At 32.8% G+C, this 23,401-nt stretch overlaps 2 protein-coding genes and 1 long non-coding RNA gene across 4 annotated transcripts; 2 read left to right on the top strand and 1 right to left on the bottom strand.

Annotated features, from left to right (window-relative positions):
* Window positions 1-2,298: 2,298 nt before the first annotated feature.
* On the top strand, window positions 2,299-4,174 carry LOC120121637 (rac-like GTP-binding protein RHO1). The gene is made up of 4 exons (XM_039140954.1): window positions 2,299-2,425; window positions 2,584-2,671; window positions 3,761-3,870; window positions 3,964-4,174. The coding sequence occupies exons 1-4, from the start codon at window positions 2,327-2,329 to the stop codon at window positions 4,066-4,068; spliced, it is 402 nt and encodes a 133-aa protein (XP_038996885.1). The 5' UTR covers window positions 2,299-2,326; the 3' UTR covers window positions 4,069-4,174.
* Window positions 4,175-4,432: 258 nt separating this feature from the next.
* Window positions 4,433-4,688, top strand: LOC120121638. Its single transcript, XR_005516003.1, has 2 exons — window positions 4,433-4,490; window positions 4,578-4,688. It is a non-coding gene; the product is annotated as an uncharacterized LOC120121638 (long non-coding RNA).
* An 11,591-nt stretch (window positions 4,689-16,279) lies between these two features.
* LOC120121655 (F-box protein At4g35930-like) lies at window positions 16,280-18,763 on the bottom strand. 2 transcript variants are annotated; one of them, XM_039140972.1, is made up of 5 exons: window positions 18,665-18,763; window positions 17,996-18,486; window positions 17,102-17,176; window positions 16,918-17,027; window positions 16,280-16,818 (listed from the first exon to the last, which is right to left on the bottom strand). In XM_039140972.1, the coding sequence occupies exons 2-5, from the start codon at window positions 18,350-18,352 to the stop codon at window positions 16,557-16,559; spliced, it is 804 nt and encodes a 267-aa protein (XP_038996903.1). In that variant the 5' UTR covers window positions 18,353-18,486; window positions 18,665-18,763; the 3' UTR covers window positions 16,280-16,556. The 2 variants fall into 2 exon arrangements, with proteins under 2 accessions (XP_038996903.1, XP_038996904.1); XM_039140973.1 differs by lacking the exon at window positions 18,665-18,763 and having other exon boundaries at window positions 17,996-18,535.
* Window positions 18,764-23,401: the final 4,638 nt, after the last annotated feature.

Below are 23,401 nucleotides of genomic sequence, written 5' to 3' on the forward strand. Positions count from 1 at the left end.
TATTTTCATGTTGGTTTACCAAAAAGGTATTCAAATGACTTTGGGTATAAAATTACCCAATATATTTTATATGAATTTTTTATTAAATGGTTTTATGAATGATTTCAGGTATGAATTGTCCAATGCACTTTTCTATAATATTTGGATGTATTAATATATGTGGATACTCCTGATAAGTGAATGATATATGATCTTGTTCTAAAAGCCCATTGTATGTATATTGAGAATCGTTGGTACAATTGGTATGCCATGAGGTGGAGTGTTTATCGGTCGATCATGTATTAGTGCATTCGTGCACTCTTGTATTAGTGCCTTTGTGCACTCTTGTATTAGTGCATTCGTGCACTTCCATATTAGTACCATTGTGTACTCTTGTATTTAGTACATTCGTGTACTCCTGACTTTATTTGTACAATTATAGGGTTCGTGATGCATTGACATTATAAACTACCATCCATATTATTATTATAGTAATGTTGTGTTCTACAGTAACTATACTCTTGTTTAGCACTCGCTTGACTCACGTACCTTACATTCTCTTTTATCATAATTTGGTTATGGTTTATATGAAATTGAAAAGTGCAAGTTTGATTGGTTCGTTGAAAGTAAAACTTTCATCGAATACTCTTATTTGGTATAAAATACTTTATATCTTAACTGTGGTTTGCAGGTTACATTATGAGTAAATAGTTTGAAAGTTATTTTATATTATCTGCCATTATATGATATTTGTAGTATGTTTAATATTTTTTTATATTCATATGTTCTGACATATTTATTTTAAAGTTATAAATGTCTCACTAAGTGGTTTTCAAGAGTAGGCAAAAGAGAGTAAGTGGAGTAAGGAGCTGAGCTTGACATCAATCATCAAAGAATAATTACATGTATCAGAAATAACATCTTACTGTATTTTGATTTTCTAGTTGGCATATATACGAATAAGAAGTGTCTGTAAAATTTTAATATGTCATGTTTTTAAGTTAAATTAGAAATGCTCTGATATGAATATAAGGTTTTAAACAAGTAGTAGAAATTTATATACATGGATTTTAGTGAGCAAAACATATAATTAAAATAATGAATTTTAATGTATGTTATAGTAAAATCATATGTTTATGAACATAAGAATGAAGTTTAAATTAAGCAGTTTTTATGTAGTTTTACTCCTTGTATAAAATAGTATCGAATTGTCATGTTGCTGCTTAAAACGAACTTGATTTGAATGTTAGAATATTAGATTTTTATTTTTACGCAATTAAATATTTTTCATGATTAATGTTAAATTTAACGATTTTAAAATAAACAAAATTTTACTGATTTCGAATAAGAACAATTTACAAGGGTTATATAACATCTTGGACTCGTATTCAGGTATGGATACGAGAAAGGAGTGTTACAATTAAATTTAATCATTTATATTTAAAAAAAATATTAATTTAATTTTTTATGATACTGTAAAAACAAACTAGCAGTTGGATGATTGAATCATACTATAAATTAAGAACGTGTTACTATTAAGCTCTATAAATTAAGAATGTATTACTATTAAGCACTATAAACTAAGAATATATTACTATTAAGCTATAATTATACCAACAAAGTAATATAATAGTATCTTTTAGAGAAAAACAAAGATTAAAATGATAAAAAAATTAAATATATAAGATTGAATTTATTAAATGTTTCAAATTAAGTAGAAATAATAAGTTTTAAAGATTAAAATTATTATTATACACGTGGTATCAAAATTTCATCTAATATTAATAAAATATTTTGTATTTATCATAATATTTTAATTAAAGAATTAAATTAAAAAATCTTATTTATAATCAAACTAATAATTGAATAATCTAATATATATTTTACTCTGATAATATATTTTTATTAATTTTAAATGATTACAAATGATAACATTTATATTAAAAAATTAATTATTTAATAATAAATACTCAAATAACTTATTATCGAAAAATCAAACAAACAAAAAATCGAATCCAGCGGGAAATCCCGGGTTCGCACGTTAAAATAAGTAAAAGAAATTGGTTGACTACAAGAACGATTCAAACGGCTCTAAATAATCAAAAACCAAGAACAAACTTTTCTCTAATTTCACCTAGGCTTTCCTTCATCTTTTCTTCCCTCGCGCTTATTTCGGTGAAAGTATGCTATGCAGCTGGCTGATTGAAGAAGAAGACGAAGAACAGGAAAAAGGAGAAAAATGATTCATCTTTTCAGGGTTTCATTAGGAATTTCTAACTTTTTCTCCCCAGGTGTTAAGATCTGGGGCTAGTCTTTAAGTGAAGAATAAAAATAAAAACTACAGAAAATGAGCGCTACCAGGTTTATAAAGTGCGTGACTGTTGGTGATGGTGCCGTTGGTAAAACTTGTTTGTTGATTTCTTACACCAGCAACACCTTCCCAACGGTAATTTTTTTTAATACTTCAATGTTTAATGTTGAATTAAGGGCAGAAAAAAAAACTATCGCTTCCGTTTTAGTCATTAGAAAATTTTCTGAATTTATAAAGATAAACCCATCGTTGAAGATCGGGTTTCTTACGGTTTTTGTTGCGGTGGAAAACAGGATTATGTTCCAACTGTTTTCGACAATTTCAGCGCAAATGTTGTTGTCAATGGGAGTACTGTTAATCTGGGGTTGTGGGATACTGCAGGTACTTTGTTCCATGGTTTTCAGAACCGGACCGATTAGCGAACCGGTCATGCTACCGGTTTATTAGTTCAACCGGTCGACCGGTCGAAAGAACCGGACGACGTCATAATTATTTAAAAAATTAAATAAAAATATCAAAAATATTTAATAAAAAATATAATTTTTTATATCACAAGTCATATTCAAAGCAAGTTATAACATATATAAGTTAAAAACCATAAAATCAAGTGAAACAAAATGATTCAAATTAAATACAACATAATATTTAAGGTAAAACATATTAAATAATAAATATAATTATATAACTATAATTAAAAAATAAATTTGGGGTTAAAAAATCATAACAAAATGATATTGTTTGGTTTAATTTTTTTTAAAACAATCCCACATGGCTAAGAAACATAGAAGAGCATCCCAAAAGTCTAAAGAGTAAAAATATGAGAACAAAACAATCTCACATTGCTAAGAAACATATAAGCGCATCACAACTAACTTCTATAAATAATAGAAGTAATTTGGCATTCAAAATCATAGAGCCTTTTGGTGAGCATTGAGTGAACTATTCTTTCACTTCAATCAAGCTCGAATTTTAGGCTTCAATCGAGCTTCTAAATTTTTTTTTGAATTCAAGCCTTTTTGAGTTCAAGTTTCAATATTATATTCCGAGTTTGAGTTGAACTTGATAATTTTTAGCTTGTGAGTTTGAGTTGAGTTGAGCTTACTTTTAAAGTTTTCAAGTTCGAATCGAGCTCAGCAATACTCGAGTTCGACTTGGCTCGTTTAACAAACGACGTTGTTTGGTTTAATTTTAAAAAAAAAAAACAAAAATCCCGGTTTTTTTCGGTTTTCAGCCGGTCCGGTTCGAACAGTTCAACGGTTTTGGCCAGTTCACTAATAGCGGTTCAACCGGTTTAGATTGAACCGGACTAAGCAACGGTTTCCGGTTGAACCGGCCGGTCCGGTCCGGTTTTCAAAACAGAGCTTTGTTCATTGACCTTTTTGCATCTCTTTTAAAATTTTATTGCTAGAAGAAAGGTTATAGAGATTCTGTTTTACATGGGGATTCTTAGTTTGAAATTCTGGGCAACAGGACAGGAGGATTATAACAGATTAAGACCCTTGAGTTATCGAGGCGCAGATGTGTTCGTATTGGCATTTTCCCTCATTAGCAAGGCCAGTTATGAAAACGTTTCTAAAAAGGTTAGGTTGCATACAATTTTATAAAATTTCAAACGAATAGGACTGCTTTCAATTTATTGTTCACTCACGGTTATTTTCATGGCTTCTTTCCAGTGGATTCCGGAGCTGAACCATTATGCCCCTGGTGTGCCTGTTGTTCTTGCAGGAACCAAGCTCGGTAGGTTTATAAAATTTCTTTCATGTAATGCTCTCGGTTGAGGAGTATTTTAGGTATCCATGCAATGGAAAGCCTATTAATCTTATAACAATTCTGTATAGTTTGGCCTTTATACTACGAATTTTAGTGATTCGTAAATGACTTATCTGGAGTTGTTGCGAGTAATCCATGATTTCTTTCTTTTCCTAATGAGCCAGATCTTCGGGACGATAAGCAGTACCTTAATGATCATCCTGGAGCTGTGGCCATTTCTACAGCCCAGGTAATGGATTTTACTACAGTCCATGCTTTTCCTGAAATGTCACTGTTTTAACTTATTTTCCTACTGCATGAATTTTTATTTATTTACAAGTAGCTAATTTAAGCCCTTCCTTTTTCTTCTTTGCGCGTCTGTAAGGGGGAGGAGCTAAGAAAGCAGATTGATGCACCTGCTTACATCGAATGCAGTGCGAAGTCGCAGCAGGTATCTGTTGTTTCATAAAATATACATATATTTCATTATAGTGGAAGATGCCTTATGCTGAAGAGATTTGTTTCGACTTCACTGCAGAATGTGAAGTCGGTGTTTGATTCAGCCATCAAAATCGTTCTTCAACCTCCCAAGCCGAAGAAAAAGAAGAACAAAGCCTGCTCGATAATGTGAGCGGAAAAGGAAAATGTATATGTTGTCCCACCGCTCCTGCCTTTCTCCTCTCCTTGCCCTTGAAGATATTAGAAGCCCTGGATATTATATTAGTGTCCCAGCTGACAAGTCAGGATCTTAGTAACGCATCCAGTGGTTTCGTAGGATTGCTTTATTGAAACTCTTGTTCAAACCAAGTAGATCGATGCCAGCCTTCTTCCTGCACTCCGTTTTTGGTACAATTTATGTATTAAATCCCTTTGAACATTTTATTTAGGGAACTGCTCGGACAATCTTTAAATTTATTGCTTGTTATTGGTTTTAAAAAGTATTGGTATTTTTTTGTGCTTACTTTCTTCCAACATGTATGGGTCCTTATGTAAATATGATTGGTTTTGCTTTATTTATAAGTATACCATTCATTGGTTCAATCACATTATAACCATCAGGCATTGAGAATTGAATTTGGATATGGTAAATCAAGAAGCAAAGGACAATCATTCCTACAATACGAAATCAACTACATAAGTACTTTCACTTCCCGCACCATTTTCTACTTCTCACACTTTGCACGCCTTCTCAGTACATTTAGTTCAGAACGGTACCGTGAAAGTAAATGCATATATATAAGCCTCGGGTAAAAAGCAAGCATGTGGCCAACTTGTTGAATTCATTTGACACGAGCCAACATTTCTATCTTTGCTGCTTTTAACCCCGCTGTTGAGATTGTGCTTCTTCTGAAACAGCCAGCCCTCATTACCAAAACTGGTTAACTCACTCTGCAGTGTAGGCACAATCCAATCCTCCACAAGATTTTTGAATTGTAAAGTTAGTGTAGGCGAGCAACTGCAACACAAGTTTGACAGCAATGATGCTCGGGTATTATAAGCAAGACTTTCTGATGCACCAGAAGAGGAACAAGTTTTTTCTTTGCGGAGCTTGGGAGTTAACTCCGGAAGTCTAATACTGGAAGTAAAACAAGGGTTTTTTCCCAGCTGCTTGATCTGGGAACATTCTCATGCGTCCCTTGAGCAAAGGCCTCATCAATCTTTCCTGAGGTAAAGCAAGCTTGCTCGTTGCAGGGTAGCACTACGGGATCTATATGCCTTTGAGAAGGCAACCAGATCCTGATAATGCTTCCTTCACAACAATACAATTTGAATACACAATATCAGTGCCCATGTGAAGCAAGCAAACCCAACAAGTAAACAGCCTCTCCCAGGTAAGGAAGAGATACAAACACTGTGCTATCCGAAGATTTCTAGGGTCCCACTACAGGACCATGTACTTCAGTAGGCGTACTCTTCTCAAATCATTCAACTTCATTTTGTCTTCTCTTTTGGATGTCTCCACCTTTTTTACCTTCTTGGCTCCTCTCGTCTTTATGCCATTTCTTATGACCATGCTTCTTTCGGTTTCTCCACTGTGCCGAGCCTTGTCTATTTCTTTCTTCTCCCGTTTTTTTCTTTCTTTCTTCTCTTTCTTCCTTTCTTTCTTAGCCTTCTCTTCTTCTCTTTTAAGCTACGAATTACAAGAGAGAGTCAGTTTATGAACATACAGGGGAATCCAATTCAAACAAGCAAAACAACAATAAGAGAACACGGGCAGTCCTTGAACCAACTTCAACAAGAACAAATAAAGATGAAAGAATCCCTCTTATTATGTTTACTAGCAAATAATGTTGAAAAATAAACAAGTGGCCAAGCCACTTTCGGTGGCAGCCACCAATTTTGTCAAAAAAGGTTGGCTATTTGTTGGAAATCAACAATGGTAAAATCTCAATTTTAGTCATTGTAATTTAAGGTATTTACAAATTAGTCCTTAAGCTTCAACTATAAATACCCTAGCTCATTTAGCTTCAAAACCATCCCAAAGCATTCTAGCTTTCTTCCAATACTAGAGAGATTTTAAAGAGTTTCTTGAGAGTTGTTTTCTCCTTTTTATCTAGAGAGAATTATCATTGTTTTCTCCTTGGTAGATCGAGAGAGGTTGTAATTCCTATTTTCTCATAGTGAAATTTTTCTACCGTTGCCCGTGATTTTTACCCTATATTATTCAGGGGTTTTCCACGTAAATTTTGTGTCTCTTTTATCTTCATTTTTATTTTCTCAAATTATCAGTTGCGATTTTGCTCTATCCGATAGCCGTCTTCCGCAACAATTGGTATCAGAGCTAGATTAGAGTGTGTAATATCTGCTTATTGTCTTTGTGGTTACCACCAAAAGGTGGATCCTCCAACATAAGAAAGTAAGAAGTTATTACCCATTCTTTGAAGGTTCTAGAGAACTATTCACGAAAGTGAAATAGTGGGAGCTATCCGTAAACGAAGCAATGGCAACGAAATTTGATATTGAAAAGTTCAATGGGAGAAATTTCTCATTGTGGAAATTGAAGATGAAGGTCATCCTAAGGAAAGACGGGTGTCTAGCGGCTATCAATGAAAGGCCGGTAGATTTCGCAGATGACATCAAATGGAACGAGATGGACGGGAATGCTATGGCAAACTTTCATCTAGCATTAGCAGATGAAGTATTGTCAAGCATCGAGGAGAAGAAGACAGCTAAGGAGATATGGGATCATCTCATCAAATTGTACGAGGCCACATCGCTGCACAATAAAATTTTCCTTAAGAGGAAATTGTACACTCTCCGTATGCCAGAATCTACTTCAGTGACGGAGCACTTAAATACACTGAACACTTTATTTTCTCAGCTTACATCCTTAAGCTGTAAAATAGGAGAACAAGAACGTGCTGAACTTCTACTTCAAAGTCTACCGGATTCGTACGATCAACTCATCATCAACTTGACAAACAGTAATGTCACCAGTCTAGTCTTCGATGACGTTGCAGCTGCTGTTCTACAAGAAGAAAATCGGTGCAAGAACAAGGAAGACAGACAAGTAAATCTGCAACAAGCAGAAGCGTTGACAACAATGAGAGGGAGATCAACAGAACGTGGCCAAAGCAGCAGTCATAAACATGGTAGATCGAAGTCGAGGAGCAAGAAGAATTTAAAGTGCTACCACTGTGGAAAGAAGGGTCACTTGAAGAAGGATTTTTGGAGTCTAAATAAAAACTCCAATCCACAAGGCAATATCGCAAACACTTCAGATGATGGAGATGCTCTATGCTGTGAAGCGTCAACCACCGTGGAAGGCAAAAAAATATTTGCAGATATATGGCTCATTGATTCGGGAGCGACATATCACATGACCTCAAGAAGAGAATGGTTCCATTATTATGAACCTGTCTCAGGAGGATCTGTGTATAGTTGCAATGATCATGCCTTAGAGATCGTTGGTGTGAGAACCATCAAATTAAAGATGTATAATGGAACAATTAAAGTTGTTCAAGATGTACGGCACGTGAAAGATCTAAAGAAAAATTTATTATCCTACGGATTGTTGGATAATAATGCTAGCAAGATTGAAACACGGAAAGGAATCATGAAAGTGTTTCGTGGAGCGCTTGTGGTGCTGAAAGGTGAAAAGATAGCTGCAAACTTGTACATGCTGAAGGGAGAGACATTGCTAGAAGCAGAAGCCTCTGTTGCCTCATGTAGTTCAGATTCTGCAATGCTATGGCATAAGAAACTTGGACACATGTCAAAACAAGGAATGAAAGTCCTTGTGGAGCAAAAGCTACTTCTAGGCTTAACAAAGGTATCACTTCCTTTGTGTGAGCATTACATAACAAGTAAGCAGCACCAGTTGAAATTCAACACATCAAATTCTAGAGGTAAAAGTGTTCTAGAATTGGTTCACTCTGACGTATGGCAAGCACCAGTTATTGATGACTACTCCAGGAGATGTTGGGTGCACCCTATTAAGAAGAAGTCAGACGTGTTTTCAACTTTCAAAAACTTCAAAGCGCGGGTGGAACTTGATTCTGGAAATAAGATCAAGTGTTTCAGAACAGATAATGGAGGAGAATACACAAGCGAAGAATTTGATGACTTTTGCAAGAAAGAATGCATTAAAAGATAGTTCACAGTGGCGAACACTCCTCTAAAAAATGGAGTGGCAGAGCGGATGAACAGAACCTTGTTAGAAAGAACAAGAGCAATGTTGAGGGACGCAGTCCTAGAAAAATCATTCTGGGCAGAAGCAGTCAATACCGCCTATTATTTGGTGAATCGAGCTCCATCAACTGCAATAGAGCTGAAGACACCAATGGAGATGTGGACTGGTAAACCAGTTGATTATTCAAACCTCCATGTATTTGGAAGTATTGTGTACGTGATGTACAACGCCCAAGAAATTTCAAAGCTAGATCCAAAATCCAGAAAATGCAAATTCTTGGGGTATGCTGATGGAGTAAAGGGGTATCGCTTGTGGGATCCCACTGCCCGCAAAGTGATCATTAGCAGGGATGTTATCTTTGTAGAAGATAAGATACAAAGAAAAGAAGACAATGACAGCGCTGAAAAGTCAGAGACTATACAGATACATGTAGAAAAGGAGTTTGAACAAGGAGATTCTTCTGAAGCAGAACCAGAGAGTTCTGAAGCTCCAACAACTCGTCAATCAGATCGAATGAGAAGACGTCCCAATTGGCACTCAGATTATGTTATAGAAGGAAATGTTGCATACTGTCTTTTAACAGAGGACGGTGAGCCATCAACATATCAGGAGGCAATAAACAGCTCAGATGCTTCACTGTGGATGATGGCGATGCAAGAAGAAATCGAAGCCCTTCATAAAAATAATACATGGGACCTTGTGCCACTACCACAAGGAAGGAAGCCAATTGGTAACAAATGGGTTTTCAAAATCAATCAAAATGGTGACGATCAAGTGGAGAGGTATCGTGCAAGACTGGTGGTCAAAGGATATGCTCAGAAAGAAGGTATTGATTTCAATGAAATTTTTTCTCCTGTGGTTCGACTAACAACAGTTTGAGTAGTCTTGGCAATGTGTGCTACATTGAATTTACATCTGGAACAGCTAGATATTAAAACAAATTTTCTTCATGGAAATCTTGAAGAAGAGATTTATATGCTTCAGCCTGAAGGTTTTGAAGAAGACGAAAAGAAGAACTTGGTTTGCAGGTTGAACAAATCTCTGTACGGTCTAAAGCAGGCGTCGAGGTGTTGGTATAAGAGATTTGATTCCTTCATTATGTGCCTTGGGTACAACAGACTTAATGCAGACCCTTGTGCTTATTTCAAGAGGTCTGGTGATAACGATTTTGTTATTGTATGTGGATGACATGTTGGTTGCAGGACCCAACAAAGATCATATTGAAGAATTGAAGACACAACTGGCTAGGGAATTTGAAATGAAGGACTTGGGATCAGCAAACAAGATTCTAGGGATGCAAATTCACCGAGACAGAAGTAATAGGAAGATTTGGCTTTCACAAAAGAATTACTTGAAAAAAATCTTGTCACGGTTTAGCATGCAAGATTGTAAGCCAATTTCTACCCCTCTTCCTATTAACTTCAAATTATCCTCCAGTATGAGTCCTAGCAGTGAAGAAGAGATGATGGAGATGTCTCGAGTACCATATGATCAGCAGTGGGAAGTTTAATGTTCGCTATGATATGCACAAGACCAGACATTGCACAAGCAGTGGGAGTGGTTAGTCGGTACATGGCGAATCAAGGCAAAGAGCATTGGAATACAGTAAAGAGGATCCTGAGATACATCAAAGGGACCTCAAATATTGCATTATGTTACGGAGGATCAAACTTACTAATCAATGGGTATGTAGATTCTGACTATGCAGGGGATTTGGATAAAAGCAAATCTACAACAGGATATGTGTTCAAAGTTGCTGATGGAGCTGTAAGCTGAGTTTCTAAGTTGCAGTCAGTTGTGGCTACATCCACAACAGAAGCAGAATATGTAGCAGCTACACAAGCCAGTAAAGAAGCAATTTGGTTGAATATGTTATTGGAGGAGCTTGGGCACAATCAAGAGTATGTCTCTCTGTTTTGTGACAGTCAAAGCGCCTTGCATCTAGCAAGGAATCCAGCATTTCATTCAAGAACAAAACACATACGAGTTCAGTACCATTTCATTCGTGAAAAGGTGGAAGAAGGGACAGTAGATATGCAGAAGATCCATATCAAACACAACATAGTAGATTTCATGACAAAGGCGATCAACGCTGATAAATTTACTTGGTGTCGATCCTCTTGTGGCCTGTCAGAGACATAAGCAACATGATGGTACAAGGTAGAAAGAATTGTGTGAAGATATGATTGTTCCAATCAAATCTTCAAGTGGGAGATTGTTGAAATATAAACAAGTGGCCAAGCCACTTTCGGTGGCAGTCACCAATTTTGTCAAAAAGGGTTGGCTATTTGTTGAAAATCAACAATGGTAAAATCTTAATTTTAATCATTGTAATTTAAGGTATTTACAAATTAGTCCTTAAGCTTCAACTATAAATACCCTAGCTCATTTAGCTTCAAAACCATCCCAAAGCATTCTAGCTTTCTTCCAATACTAGAGAGATTTTAGAGAGTTTCTTGAGAGTTGTTTTCTCATTTTTATCTAGAGAGAATTATCATTGTTTTCTCCTTGGTAGATCGAGAGAGGTTGTAATTCCTATTTTCTCATAGTGAAATTCTTCTACCGTTGCCCGTGGTTTTTACCCTATATTATTCAGGGGTTTTCCACGTAAATTTTGTGTCTCTTTTATCTTCATTTTATTTTCTTAAATTATCAGTTACGATTTTTCTCTATCCGATAGCTGTCTTCCGCAACAAATAACTCTGTAAACTTAACAATCAATTTAATAAGTCCAATTACATAACCAGCATGTTTCTTTGTTCCATTCTCCAGTGCAAATTTACATGCAGCTCTAATAAAAATTAGGCTCCATTTTCGATTAACGTCAAACCATGTTTTGTAATGAAGTGGCCAATGCAATTTCATTAAATTCAGTCCAATATCATAACAATTTCAATTTTAAGCTTCAATCAATTTCTCGCTATTTTAACTCATAACATGAATTATATTTAAGCACACATTCACATTGTTCTTTTGTATACTGAACTAATAAGAATGGATGCATCTCTGCCGTTCATTTCTAGAATGATTTGGGCCCAATTTCTCATAGTTAAAGCTCAACATCCTACAAGCAAATCCTCTATTTATTTTACAAGAAATCCAGAAAAAAGAAAACATTGCCAGGTCGGTAAGGAAGCGATTACATATTAAATTGCTTGATCCTCTATCCAATCTTTTCTCAACTTTTATAGCCGTAAAATATAGTAACACATCTTAATTAGGATTTAAGACACTTCATAACGTTCAGCCCTCTAACGCAACATAGTTTCTCTTAATTTTACATTAATTTGAAAATGAGTGGAATTTATTAATAATTTGGGTTGGTTCATTCGCCAACATATCTAGTAAATAGCATTCTCTTCACAGAGCCAACAACAATGTACGACGCCCTGTTCTTGTTAGAAAAACAGCAGCTTGGAAGATGGGGAGGTGTTGGTCCAAAACTATAGGCCGCCTTATTAATTATTTCCTACATATATCGCGGCACATATTCCTATGTCACCACACTGAAACACTTAAAAGAGACATTCATAGGAAATAGGATCTTAATAACACTAAATCTAAAAATATTATTTTTAAAGTAGACATGTATATTAATAATATAAAAGAAATTTAAAATCATCATCGGAAAATCCTAATTCTCTTTTTTCTTTTGACTTAATTTTTTTTAATATTTTTGAGTCGTTTTTTCTTTCCCTTTAATTTTTGTTTAGTCGGCGATGGCATCAATTTTAATATTGATTTCGACCGTTGGTGATTATTAGTTCTTTTTTTATATTATGTCTTTTTTTTTAGTATTTTTAATTTTGAATAAGAATCTCTATCATTGTGAAACGTTTTTATGCTCTTGTGGCAAGGGTATTTTCTTTGCTCTTGTGGCACGATCCTTATGATTTTTGGTACGTTTTTCGCATACCTTTACGATTGTTTTAGTTCTCGTACAAAAATTATCATGACATTTATTTTTTGATCGGTTTGTCGATGGTCACGTATAGTCAAATCCCCTCTTTTGATAAAAGGTTGTTTGCCAATATAATCAGAATTGTATAGCAAAGCATCCGGCCAGATTATTTGGTTCGCTCACCACTCATTTATCACTTCATAAAGTGTCTCATTTGACAGAAACAATGAGTTTTTACGAATGTTATTGAGTTTTGATGTTGGTCGTCATTCTCGATAGAAGTTTTATTTTTCTCCGTATCTTTAGGTTGAATATTTTACTTTTGTATGAGTACTTTGGTGACTATCGTCTCTAAAATTTTCTCTATATTTTGATGCGTTGTAATTTTGTTTCCTTCCATTATTAATTGTCATTGTTAAAAAAATACAATTTTTTTAAATAAAATGAACACAATTAATAAACTAAATATTTTTATACACGTACAAAAACGACTACATTGTGTAGTCTACCATCTCAAAATTTCAATTTCGTGAATATCTGCTTGTAGGAGAGCATGTATTTCATCCGATGGTTTCTCTAACCAGTGTCCCTTCGTCTCTCATGAATGCGAGATTTATCATTCAATCGGCGCAATGATTTCTTTTCCTTCAAATGTGCCTGATAAAGAATTAATCGAATAAAATTTAGATTCTAAAATAAATAACTTAATGTAACAACAATATCTTTTAAACAATAATTCATGAATAAAATTATTATCTTAATTATCATTTTAGTCTATAGTACCTCATTGAAATAAAAGACGATCAATACCAATGGGTAAGTAGTAATAACCTAATAGAGTTATAGTGAATTTAGAAAATGTTCTCTTAGAAAAAAATTAGTTTTCTTTTATTGGTATGTTGCTCATCTCTTTTTTTTGTCTTTTTATTTTCTTATATCATATCTCTATTTTCCTTTATTTTTTATTACTTTTAATACGTTTGCTTTTATGACACGTTTTCATCTGCCTTTATGTAATATTTTTACCTATTTTTTTGACACGTTTTCTTTTGTCTTTTGGCATATTTTTTAGTCGTTTGGCTTTTTTTTCATTTATCTTTTTCTAAGAGTTGATTTGATATCGCCATGACTGATCAAAATTGTACTTAATATTTTGTTGATCTTCCCTGATTTGGACTTTCGGAGTGGATTTGTATACTCGTTTTACATTTATGGATAACTTTTCACGGCGTTGGAGTCTGATTGGTCTTTCAATAGTTTGATCCCCTTTTGTGGTTTATGTGCCGATGCGATCAGATCTATTTATATTTATCTTTGTTCGAGTTTCTTGGTAAGAATTTTAACCTTTCCTTGTAAGATCTTAAATTACTAATTTTGTTTGAATGATTATAGTAAATTGTCCTCTTTACGTGCTTAATTTACGATTCTAATTATAAATCTTTATTGTAATTTGAAATATTTTATGTTTTGAATAAAATTAATTGTTTCCGTTAAAAAAATAAAGTGTAATATTCGTGGAATTAATTCATCCATGGATTATTATATTAGAAACAATAACTGAAGGATATGAAAATTTCAATCTCTCTTATATCAAATTTCACCGATTCACCATTGCAATTTGCCAATATTTTCCCAGACTTTCGCGTTAGCGGCGTTACCCTTTTCTCTTTTATTTCAACCTGACAAGACGTGTTGACAAATCTTCTGCTGAACACGGGACGAACTCATCCTTAATTCTACAATAAACTCCATTAGGTTCTCTTAATTTCATTGTTTAATCATATTACATATATAATTAATATCAATGACACGTGAATTATAATATATTGTATTAATTTAAATATTTAATAATTAATTAAAGGTAGTTCAAGTGGTAAACATATTGATATTATTTAAGTAAATCTTAAGTTTGAGACTTTATGTACATAAAAAATTTTCACCCACCAAAATTAAGTATACGACATGAGTCGATTAGAACTAGTCATTTCGATGTCTTGAGGAATCGGAAAGACAACAAAAATTTAATAGAAACAAAATAAATTGATTTTATTATATTAATATAAAATTTAAATTCAAAATCTAAATCTAAATAAATTTGAAATGTTTAATGTTTAATATTAAAAATAATATATACTTATCTCTATTTTTTATCTGCGTTTTTATATAAATTATTAGAAATGTGAATATTAAAATATTTTATAACAAAATATTGTTAATTAATTTGATATCTAATTTCACATAAAAATGATATGATGTCAAAATTAATCACTCAACGTTTGATTGAATGATCATTTGAATTCTATATTTTAGTAATTTAGCCTTCAATATTTTAATTTTTAATTAAAATAACCTATTCTAGGTGAAAATTGTTAGTTAACTAATATTCAACACATTTTGTTGACGTGATATTTTCATGTGCTAAATTAATGATGTGTCACATATTATGCCACTTAAGATGGTGACATGGCATGTGTCGTATTACACAAAGTGATGATGTGGTATATGTTATGTTATCATCTTAGGTGGTATGACATGTTGACTTTTGACCAAAAATTAAAATATTAAAGATTAAAATATTTTAAAAATATATAAATTAAAATAATCATTCAAATAAACTTTAAGTGTTAATTTCGATATTATACCTATCAAACTATATTTTTACCTTTTTGATGTAAAAATATATCTTTAACCATTTACATTATTAATATTTAGTGTCAAGTATGCTTACTAAATTTATTATATTTCACTTATAAAGTTAGTATAATTGTATGTGTATTGATGAAAAAAATTGACAAATAATAATAATAATAATAATAATTGAATTATTTTAAACAAAAATAAAAATATTATAACATCTATGTTGCGGTGATTATAAATGATTTATTTCTTTCAATTTAAGCGAAGAGCCTCAACTGATGATTCATAATATTGTTATAAATATATCATCTAATTCTTAAAAATGTGAATAGAAAGTTAGATAGAAGATAAAGTCTTGTGAAGTCATCCTCTTTCCTTACTCTCACATATAGTAACTTTTATTAGCAAAGTCAAATTTAAGATCATAATGACTATCCGTAGATTAACATATTGATTGAACATGTTCGTTGACGATTAATTTGGTTATAACATATCACATGAGTCTGTCAATTATTATGTAAAAAAAAAGGATAACATATCTGAAAAGATGATTGCATGAAAAGTATGACAATTTGGAATTTATAATTATTTGTAGAGAAAGTTTGAAGTTGGTATAACTGACATAAACAGAAATAGCTACTAGGCTGAAACCAATAGGCATCTGCCTTCAACGCCAAGCTCTCCGGTGAAAAAGATTATCTGAAAACTACATTCAATTCGCCAGGCACAAAGCTTATCTTTATTGATATCTTCTCTCCACTGCTCTCGCTCATTGAAAACTATGGAAAATATGGTAGCTTTTCTCACCCAGACTTTAAAAGAGTTAACGCTCAACTCCAACATTGATCAAGTTATAAATACATGCATACATACTGCATAAACAACTTGACTATCTACTTTTTTCAACACATCATATCAAAATTATTTACGAGATTGAATATACATATATTTGTAAATTGATCATGTATTTTAAATATACTTCCATTCAGATTCAGACATACATTTAATGTATAAATTCAGAATTGGAGGACTGTGGACAAACAGCAAAACACGAAAAGGCTGCTAATAATACTTTCAACTTCCAAGCATATATATATAAGAAGATATACAAGCAATCAGTTCATGACCTATCGTTGTGAAAATCCACACTTATCGTCTACATCCTCAAACACTTAATGCAGATAAGATTCATATGAAACTTCATATAACCTAATATACTCCCCAAGCAAAGCTACAAAATCGCATACCTCATACTCTCTGAATCTGACTAAGAACTCCTATAGAGTAACTCAAAATATAACTATATACAGTGGAATCCAGCTTATGAGATAAACACCAGGAAGAAATCAACGAAGCTTATTCTGAGCAACGGCCTGGCATAACTCATCCTCGTAAAATAGTACTCGGTTCAAAGCCAAAGATTTGCATAATGGCTTTGGGAGAACAGATGGTACCATGCATCTGGAAGGGAATCCAGAATCCTGAAAGAGTACTGCAGCAATTTGCCTCAGCTCGGTAACTTTAACACGAGATGGTGGTCGTGGACCGTGTCTTGGAGCTTTTGGAGTGTGTGGACTTTTGATCAGAATACCTTTCCCTTCACCCTTGCTGGAAACAACATCCAAAACATTGTACAAAATGGCAAATTTTAGTTCCAATTTTTGTAGAATCAGTCCTTGTTGTGATCTCAAACCTTTAGACACTTACCTCATAAAGGGCCAGTGTTCTGTCGGCCTTGGTGTCATTATGCTCAACATCTCTTGCCTTGAACGATCAGGTGTTGTGTAATTGAAGTGAAATTGTCTTGCCAGGCAAACCTGAACGCAACAAGCATAAATGGTTATATAATAAGATTCATAAACAAAAACAGACGAGGGAGAGAGATACTTACAGCTTTTCTTATCCTTTGAGAAACATGAAAAACTGCCCTCAGTTGGTCATGGTGCAAGTGACAAAGTATTTTAACCTCAATAATTTCAAAAAGAAAAAAAGAGGAATCAGTTCAAATGGGAAAGGCCAGATCACTATAAAATTGAAAGCAAGCAGATTCAAACTTGCAAAGTATAGAGTGGTGTGGGCTCAGTGTTTCTTCGTTGCAGAAACTATATGAACATATATCCATGGTGTCTTTACAGATATCATATCACAGTCATCCATGAATAATAAATGTAACAACATGATGACAAACATGCAGATTAACTTCAATTATACATATAAAGAAACAATACGTTTGAGAAATTGATAGCAATCACTAAGGTACATGAGAAAATGTCAATGAAACTCATTGATATGTCAAACATAGAATGTCATTGATCACATAAACGAGGATAGGTTCTCAAAGCACATGACACAAAATATGATCTAAAAAATTTACAAAGGAAGATTAAACAGAGATCTTTTAAGTGTAAAGGAATTCTGTTAAATTAAACTTATGATCAGATGGATTCTAACAATGAATACTGTACTCACTTGAAGGTAAAGAAATGGACAGTGCATTCTTATTTTACCACATTCATTTACAAGTTTAAAATGCTCAACGGTGCAGTAATATATATGGTTCTGAAGAAGCACAACGAACAAAAACGTATTAACATGCAACATGATTTGTAAAGGATGCTTATCATGTATGCACACACCAATAAAAATCATACACACAACAAAAATGAATAAAAAACAACCTGATTAATTCTTCAGCATCTAAATCACCACTCTACAGAATGAAACAACGGTAAAGCTTTTTCAGGCCATGTCATGCAAATAAAATAACAAAGGGTGCAAATAATACCAGTAAATCCATGGGAAGAGACTCAAGCCTTGACTCAGATTCGAAGACTTCAGGCCGAGGTGTCTTTGGTGTCCGCACCATACTATTCTGCTTATGGAAAACCACTGGCGATAACATCAAAGGGCTTTTCTCAATAACCTTGTTTTCCATCAAAAGATTACCATCAGACGGTTTCTTGGTATCTAAAACAGCAACCCTTTTCTTCCCAAGATCAGTACACAGCTTGGCGGCTGAAGCTTTATTGTACCGGAGATGAGCAAGAGTACCTGGTTTCAGATACTTACTGCTCGAACTCTTCAATCTCTTGTTCTTTTTTGCTGTTTTTATTTCCCTATCATCCGGAGACTCTTTTCCCATACTTTCTATCACTCTTCGGCCCTTCCTTATATCCTAAGAAGTCCCTCAATTAGTTATACCCTTTTCCCCAATGTATCTCCAAGTTTTGGAGTAACTACACCTTAAAACGCAGACATCAAATGAAATGGTAAAACCTGACATTCAAATTCAAGAAAATCAAAAATCGACATTCATACTATAGTAGAAGTTAGCTTTTTTGCCTCAACTCAGAAACCACCGAGGTCCGACAGTGTAAAGTCATAGATGTAAAAAATAAGGCTTAAAAAGTATCAGAAAAAACCTAAAAAAAAATGCTCAATAAACAGAACTCACACGATTAAATCCGAATCGTCCTCGATTTATCTCCGCTGCAATTCCGAAACTGAAAACAAATCAGTCAAACGAGAAAAAAACAGTAAGAACTTCATCCAAAAGGGGAAAAATCCTAAAAACTGAAAGAAAATTTTAATAAAATGAAAGCAAGCAGGTAAACTCACCGGTCTCAAATTAGCAGATATTTCCCTGTGAAAAAAATAAAAAAAAATAAAATGATAGATTCGAGAGAGCGAAATTTCATAAAAGTGGAAGCTCTAGTATGAGAGAGAGAGATTCTAAGGTTGCCTTTAGTGAGAGAAAGATCGAGAATAGAGGGAAGAGATGGGGCCGCTAGGGCTTGCTCTTTATTTGAAATCCATTTAAACTCCCGCCAATTTTTTCAACAACAGTTTCTATTTTGGAAGAAATAAAAAAAAACCCGAAGAAAACGAGATGAATTAGACCTGGAGTATACGTGGCTGATTAGGAGTGGTCATAAGAGTTGTGGGTCAGACCGTGTCTTTAATTGCTTAGGTCATTTCGTCCAATTGGACGGCGGAGATCGCGTTTTTTAATTAGAAAAATAGTTTTTCCATTTCTATTTTTAATATCAAAATTCAAAATAAGGAAATTGCGGAGGGAAAGTAATACCAAAACATTTATGTGATTACTATACTGACCTCAACAGTTTGATAAACTAATAATTTCAGACCATTATTTCAACTTAACATTTTCCCTATTAGAACGGAATCCAATGCGTAGTTGTTCATGTCATTTTAGGTATTGCCGATGGCCGCGGGGAACTGGTCTCTTATCAGTTACTTTGCGTAAAGGCAATTTAAGGCCTTTCACACGCTTCATTTCCTACACGTGAATGGCTAAAATTCACACGAATTAAAATAAGTGGGCTAACTTATCAATTCCCGTAAAGTATAGGAACGGAATTTGGAATTAGACCAAATAGGTAGTTGAATGTTTTAGTTTTAATTGTTAGATAAAATGAAACATACGATTCATCAAATATCCAAAATGTTAAAATTTGAATTTTATGCATAATTGCTGCAATGGATAATTTTCCCAATCCCAATAAGAATTTGAAAATACCTTTGGATAATTATTCAAAACAAATTTATTCATTGGAATTTTAAAATCCCATTGTTAATGTCACATTAAAGAGAGAGAAACTAGAAAGATGGCAGTTTTTATTGATTGCAAAACAGTTGTAATATCAAGTGAACATGGTAATCTATGCATTTATAGTCTTTTTTTTTACAGGATTATTATTAGTGGATTTTTTTTATAAACGTAAATTTAATATTTTTTTCACAAACATAACGTAGATACTAATAAATATTCCACCAGTTTCCTTTTCGATTTTTTTTTATTAATCTAGGGATTTTTTTTTATTAATCTAGGGTCTTACAAGTGGTAATATTTGTTCCAAAGACTCTTAATTGTTTGACAATGAACGTTCAAATACCCTGTCTGTAATCTCTGATGTTCGAACCTGAAGTGTCTAAGAATAACAATATTTCTTTTAACCACTAAGATAACTTCATTCATACACTTTTCGATTTTTAAATGTAACCTTATTCCAATAAAATATATACTTACAATATACCAATTGATAGGCACTATCTTCTAATGTGGAGGGAGCTTACCAGTGAATTGAGAAAGCTCGAAATAAAAAAATCAATCAAAATAAAAAAATATTATTTGTTATAATTTTAGGATAAATATAATATAATACTTATTTAAAGAATTTTAATTATTTAATAATAAACATTTATATCTCTGGATATGTGATATTCAAACCTAAAACTTCAAGTGATAATGATAATGTTATAACCACTAAGGTCGTTTAGTTTGTGCAAACAAACAAAAGCATCGGGGACGTGAAAAAAAATCATATAGTAATATTGATTCATTTTGTTCATAAATCGGTATCCAATTTATTAATGTATTAATTTAAATCGAGTATTGTATATGCTTATTATGAGGGTGATCATCCTAATTAGGAATGGTCAAAATACATGACCCAACCCTATAAGGACGATTTTTTTTTAAATTTCGAGAATCGATGCAAGATGGACTGGTTATATGGTATAAAATTTCGAGGTAGGACATGGTCAAGTTTAAGGTGAAAAGTCACCGACCTAGCATAACCTAAATATTTTTTATTTTTATATGTATTGTATTTAATATTGTAAGAATTTTTATTTTTATATTATCAAAATATACTATTTAATTATTAAAAATATAAAAACCAATATAAAATATATTAATCTAACAATATAAAATATAATAAATAATTTTAAATATATTATAATAAAATATATCTTTTAATTATTTTAAAAATTAATATATTCATATCAGGTCAGGTCGAGATCGGGGTTTTAGTCTAAAATTTGAGACATGTATAGGATAAGAAAAAACCTAAAATTCACTAGAACGGGATGGGTCAATTTTTAGGTATATATTTTCGGATCGTGATCGAGACGGCCAAAAACCCGACCCGTCCTACCTCGTGCCCATCCCTAGTCCTAACTCAACTATTTCATTCATTATGATTTGAATTTATAATCTTATTTAACAAATCTAATATCTCATTTTAACGGGTCAATTGGTTGTTGGTACATATTGTCATAATAATAGAGAATAAATTCATTTTATTTTGGTGACGTTTGTTGGCGGAGTTAGAATTTTTTAAGAAGATTGAAAATAAATGAAAGATTTTAATTTTTAATTTTATAGAGCGAAGAAATAAATTATATAGTTTAATTTTGGGAGAAGATCGATGAATTCTATGGTTTAAAGTTTTCAGATTTTTCTTCATTTAAAGTACCGCTTTGCTGCGGTTACTTTTTTTGTTCTGCAGCGGTTATATCTGATTGTCCAACGTTTTTTTTTTTGAGCAACGATTCACGGCCACCTCTCTATCCTTTTACTCCCTTTTTTTTCGTTTGTTCTGTTTATTTCTACTAATTTTTCAATGTTAATTTAACTTAGTTTAATAATAATGTTTCTCTTTTTATAAATAGTATTATGTTTATCGGTGTTTTTAAATTTTCGGTGTAGATCTTTTTATTAGTTTTCTTCTCAATTTGTGATTTTATATGAATCTATGGTTTGTTGCTATCCCGATGCTTGGTTCATCTGTTTGTTTGTAGAAGACGATTAGTTGGTTATCGCGTATATGTGTCAGATGAGATTGTCGTTAAGGGGAGATTGATTTTTTCCGTTTGTCATTTTTTATTTTTCTTAAAGTTTCTCTCTTTCATGTTCGATGCTCGGAGCCGTTGGTGTGATCAGTTTATGCACGTCGTTGTTTCACTTGTTCATATTTTTATTTATTAGGTTATTACTGGACGATCATCATTATATTTTATTTATGATAAATACAATTGTATTTGTTCAATATATAATTAACAAAAACATTTATTGATGCAACTTTAATAAATGAATATGTCCCAATTACTTTAAATAAAAAAAAGGTACCGTGTGTTCATTGACCCTTTTTCGATTGGAGTGTTGGCTCGGCCGGACTGTTTCTTCAACGGAGGGGTATTTTGTTTTCATTTTACATTATCAAACTCTTTAGATTTCTTTTATGACATTTATTTTTGCTTCGTAAGAATTATCTCTTTATAAATACAGTTGGCGTTCACTTAAAAAAAAAAATACAATATGGAAGACATTTATGCTATTTACCTGATCTTTATTGATAGCTGAATGGAATCATATGTGAAGTAACCCAAAAACCCGTTACGTTCATTCTCGTACGAATTTGTCTAAAAAAATATATTTTTTTTCTTTTAGGTTAATGAGTCCTATATACATCAATATTATAATATATTTTTAGAAATTCATCACGTTAGCATTTCTCATAAAAATAATTTTTTAAATTTAATAATTAATTTAAAATTTATAAAAATTCAAAAAAAAAAGCGTAACTCATAACATCATAGTGACGATTTTCCCTGAAATTTAAAAAGAACTAGTTGTTTATAGTCGTTGGGCAATGGACAACAACAACAATCAAGTTTCAACGGTCAAGTTTTAACAGGCAAATTATAAATCATCATGTCGAGGTGATTAGTTCTATGGGATTTTTGAAAAATATGGTCATTTATAGTTGGTTTTTTGGTTATATTGAGGTTTAGGGTTTTTATTATATTGTTGAGAGAGAAATTTGTATTTTTAAAGAATTTCTGAAAATGTCTACCCGAGATGAAATGTTACCCTTGATGATTTCTATATTTATTCGCTCGAACTCACTCCGAAAGAAGAACGGGACATTCGTCAAAGAGGAATGACAACTGCATCAGCAGTTTATTATATATCTATAACAATCAAGGATGTATCCAGCCACATTTCTGCATGATTTTAAAGTGAACTCGACACTAATTTTGACGTTGATTGAAAATTGGAGGCTCGAAACGCATTTTTTCATTTTTTGAGTGGTGAAGCGATGATTACGTTTGAAGATGTCACTTACCAACTCGATGTTTCGGTTAATGGTGCGACACTAATTAGACATAATGATTACAATTGATTCGCTATTGTTGAGGAAGTTATGGGAAATATGTCAACACAAGAGGTCTTAGAAGAATAACGGATACAAATAACTTGGTAGGAATCGAATTTAATGTGACTGACGACTATACTGAGGAGGAGGTCATATTTGTAGCCCAATCTTATCTTCTCCAATTGATTGAAGGGATATTGTTCCCGAATAAATCTGGGAATTTGATG

Source organism: Hibiscus syriacus, unplaced genomic scaffold (genome assembly GCF_006381635.1).
Source record: "Hibiscus syriacus cultivar Baekdansim isolate YM2019G1 unplaced genomic scaffold, ASM638163v2 tig00110377_pilon, whole genome shotgun sequence".
In the NCBI taxonomy this organism is placed as follows: domain Eukaryota; kingdom Viridiplantae; phylum Streptophyta; class Magnoliopsida; order Malvales; family Malvaceae; genus Hibiscus; species Hibiscus syriacus.

Bases quoted from the DNA above. Each gene is read 5' to 3' on its own strand.
- LOC120121637 (XM_039140954.1), top strand. From the start codon at position 2,327: ATGAGCGCTACCAGGTTTATAAAGTGCGTGACTGTTGGTGATGGTGCC. The intron at 2,426-2,583 runs GTAATTTTTTTT...GGTGGAAAACAG, and splicing joins CCAGCAACACCTTCCCAACG to GATTATGTTCCAACTGTTTT. The intron at 3,871-3,963 runs GTTAGGTTGCAT...GCTTCTTTCCAG, and splicing joins ATGAAAACGTTTCTAAAAAG to TGGATTCCGGAGCTGAACCA.
- LOC120121655 (XM_039140972.1), bottom strand. From the start codon at position 18,352: ATGGGAAAAGAGTCTCCGGATGATAGGGAAATAAAAACAGCAAAAAAG. The intron at 17,028-17,101 runs GTAAGTATCTCT...TGTTGCGTTCAG, and splicing joins CTCAAAGGATAAGAAAAGCT to GTTTGCCTGGCAAGACAATT. The intron at 16,819-16,917 runs GTAAGTGTCTAA...TGTTGTTTCCAG, and splicing joins GAACACTGGCCCTTTATGAG to CAAGGGTGAAGGGAAAGGTA.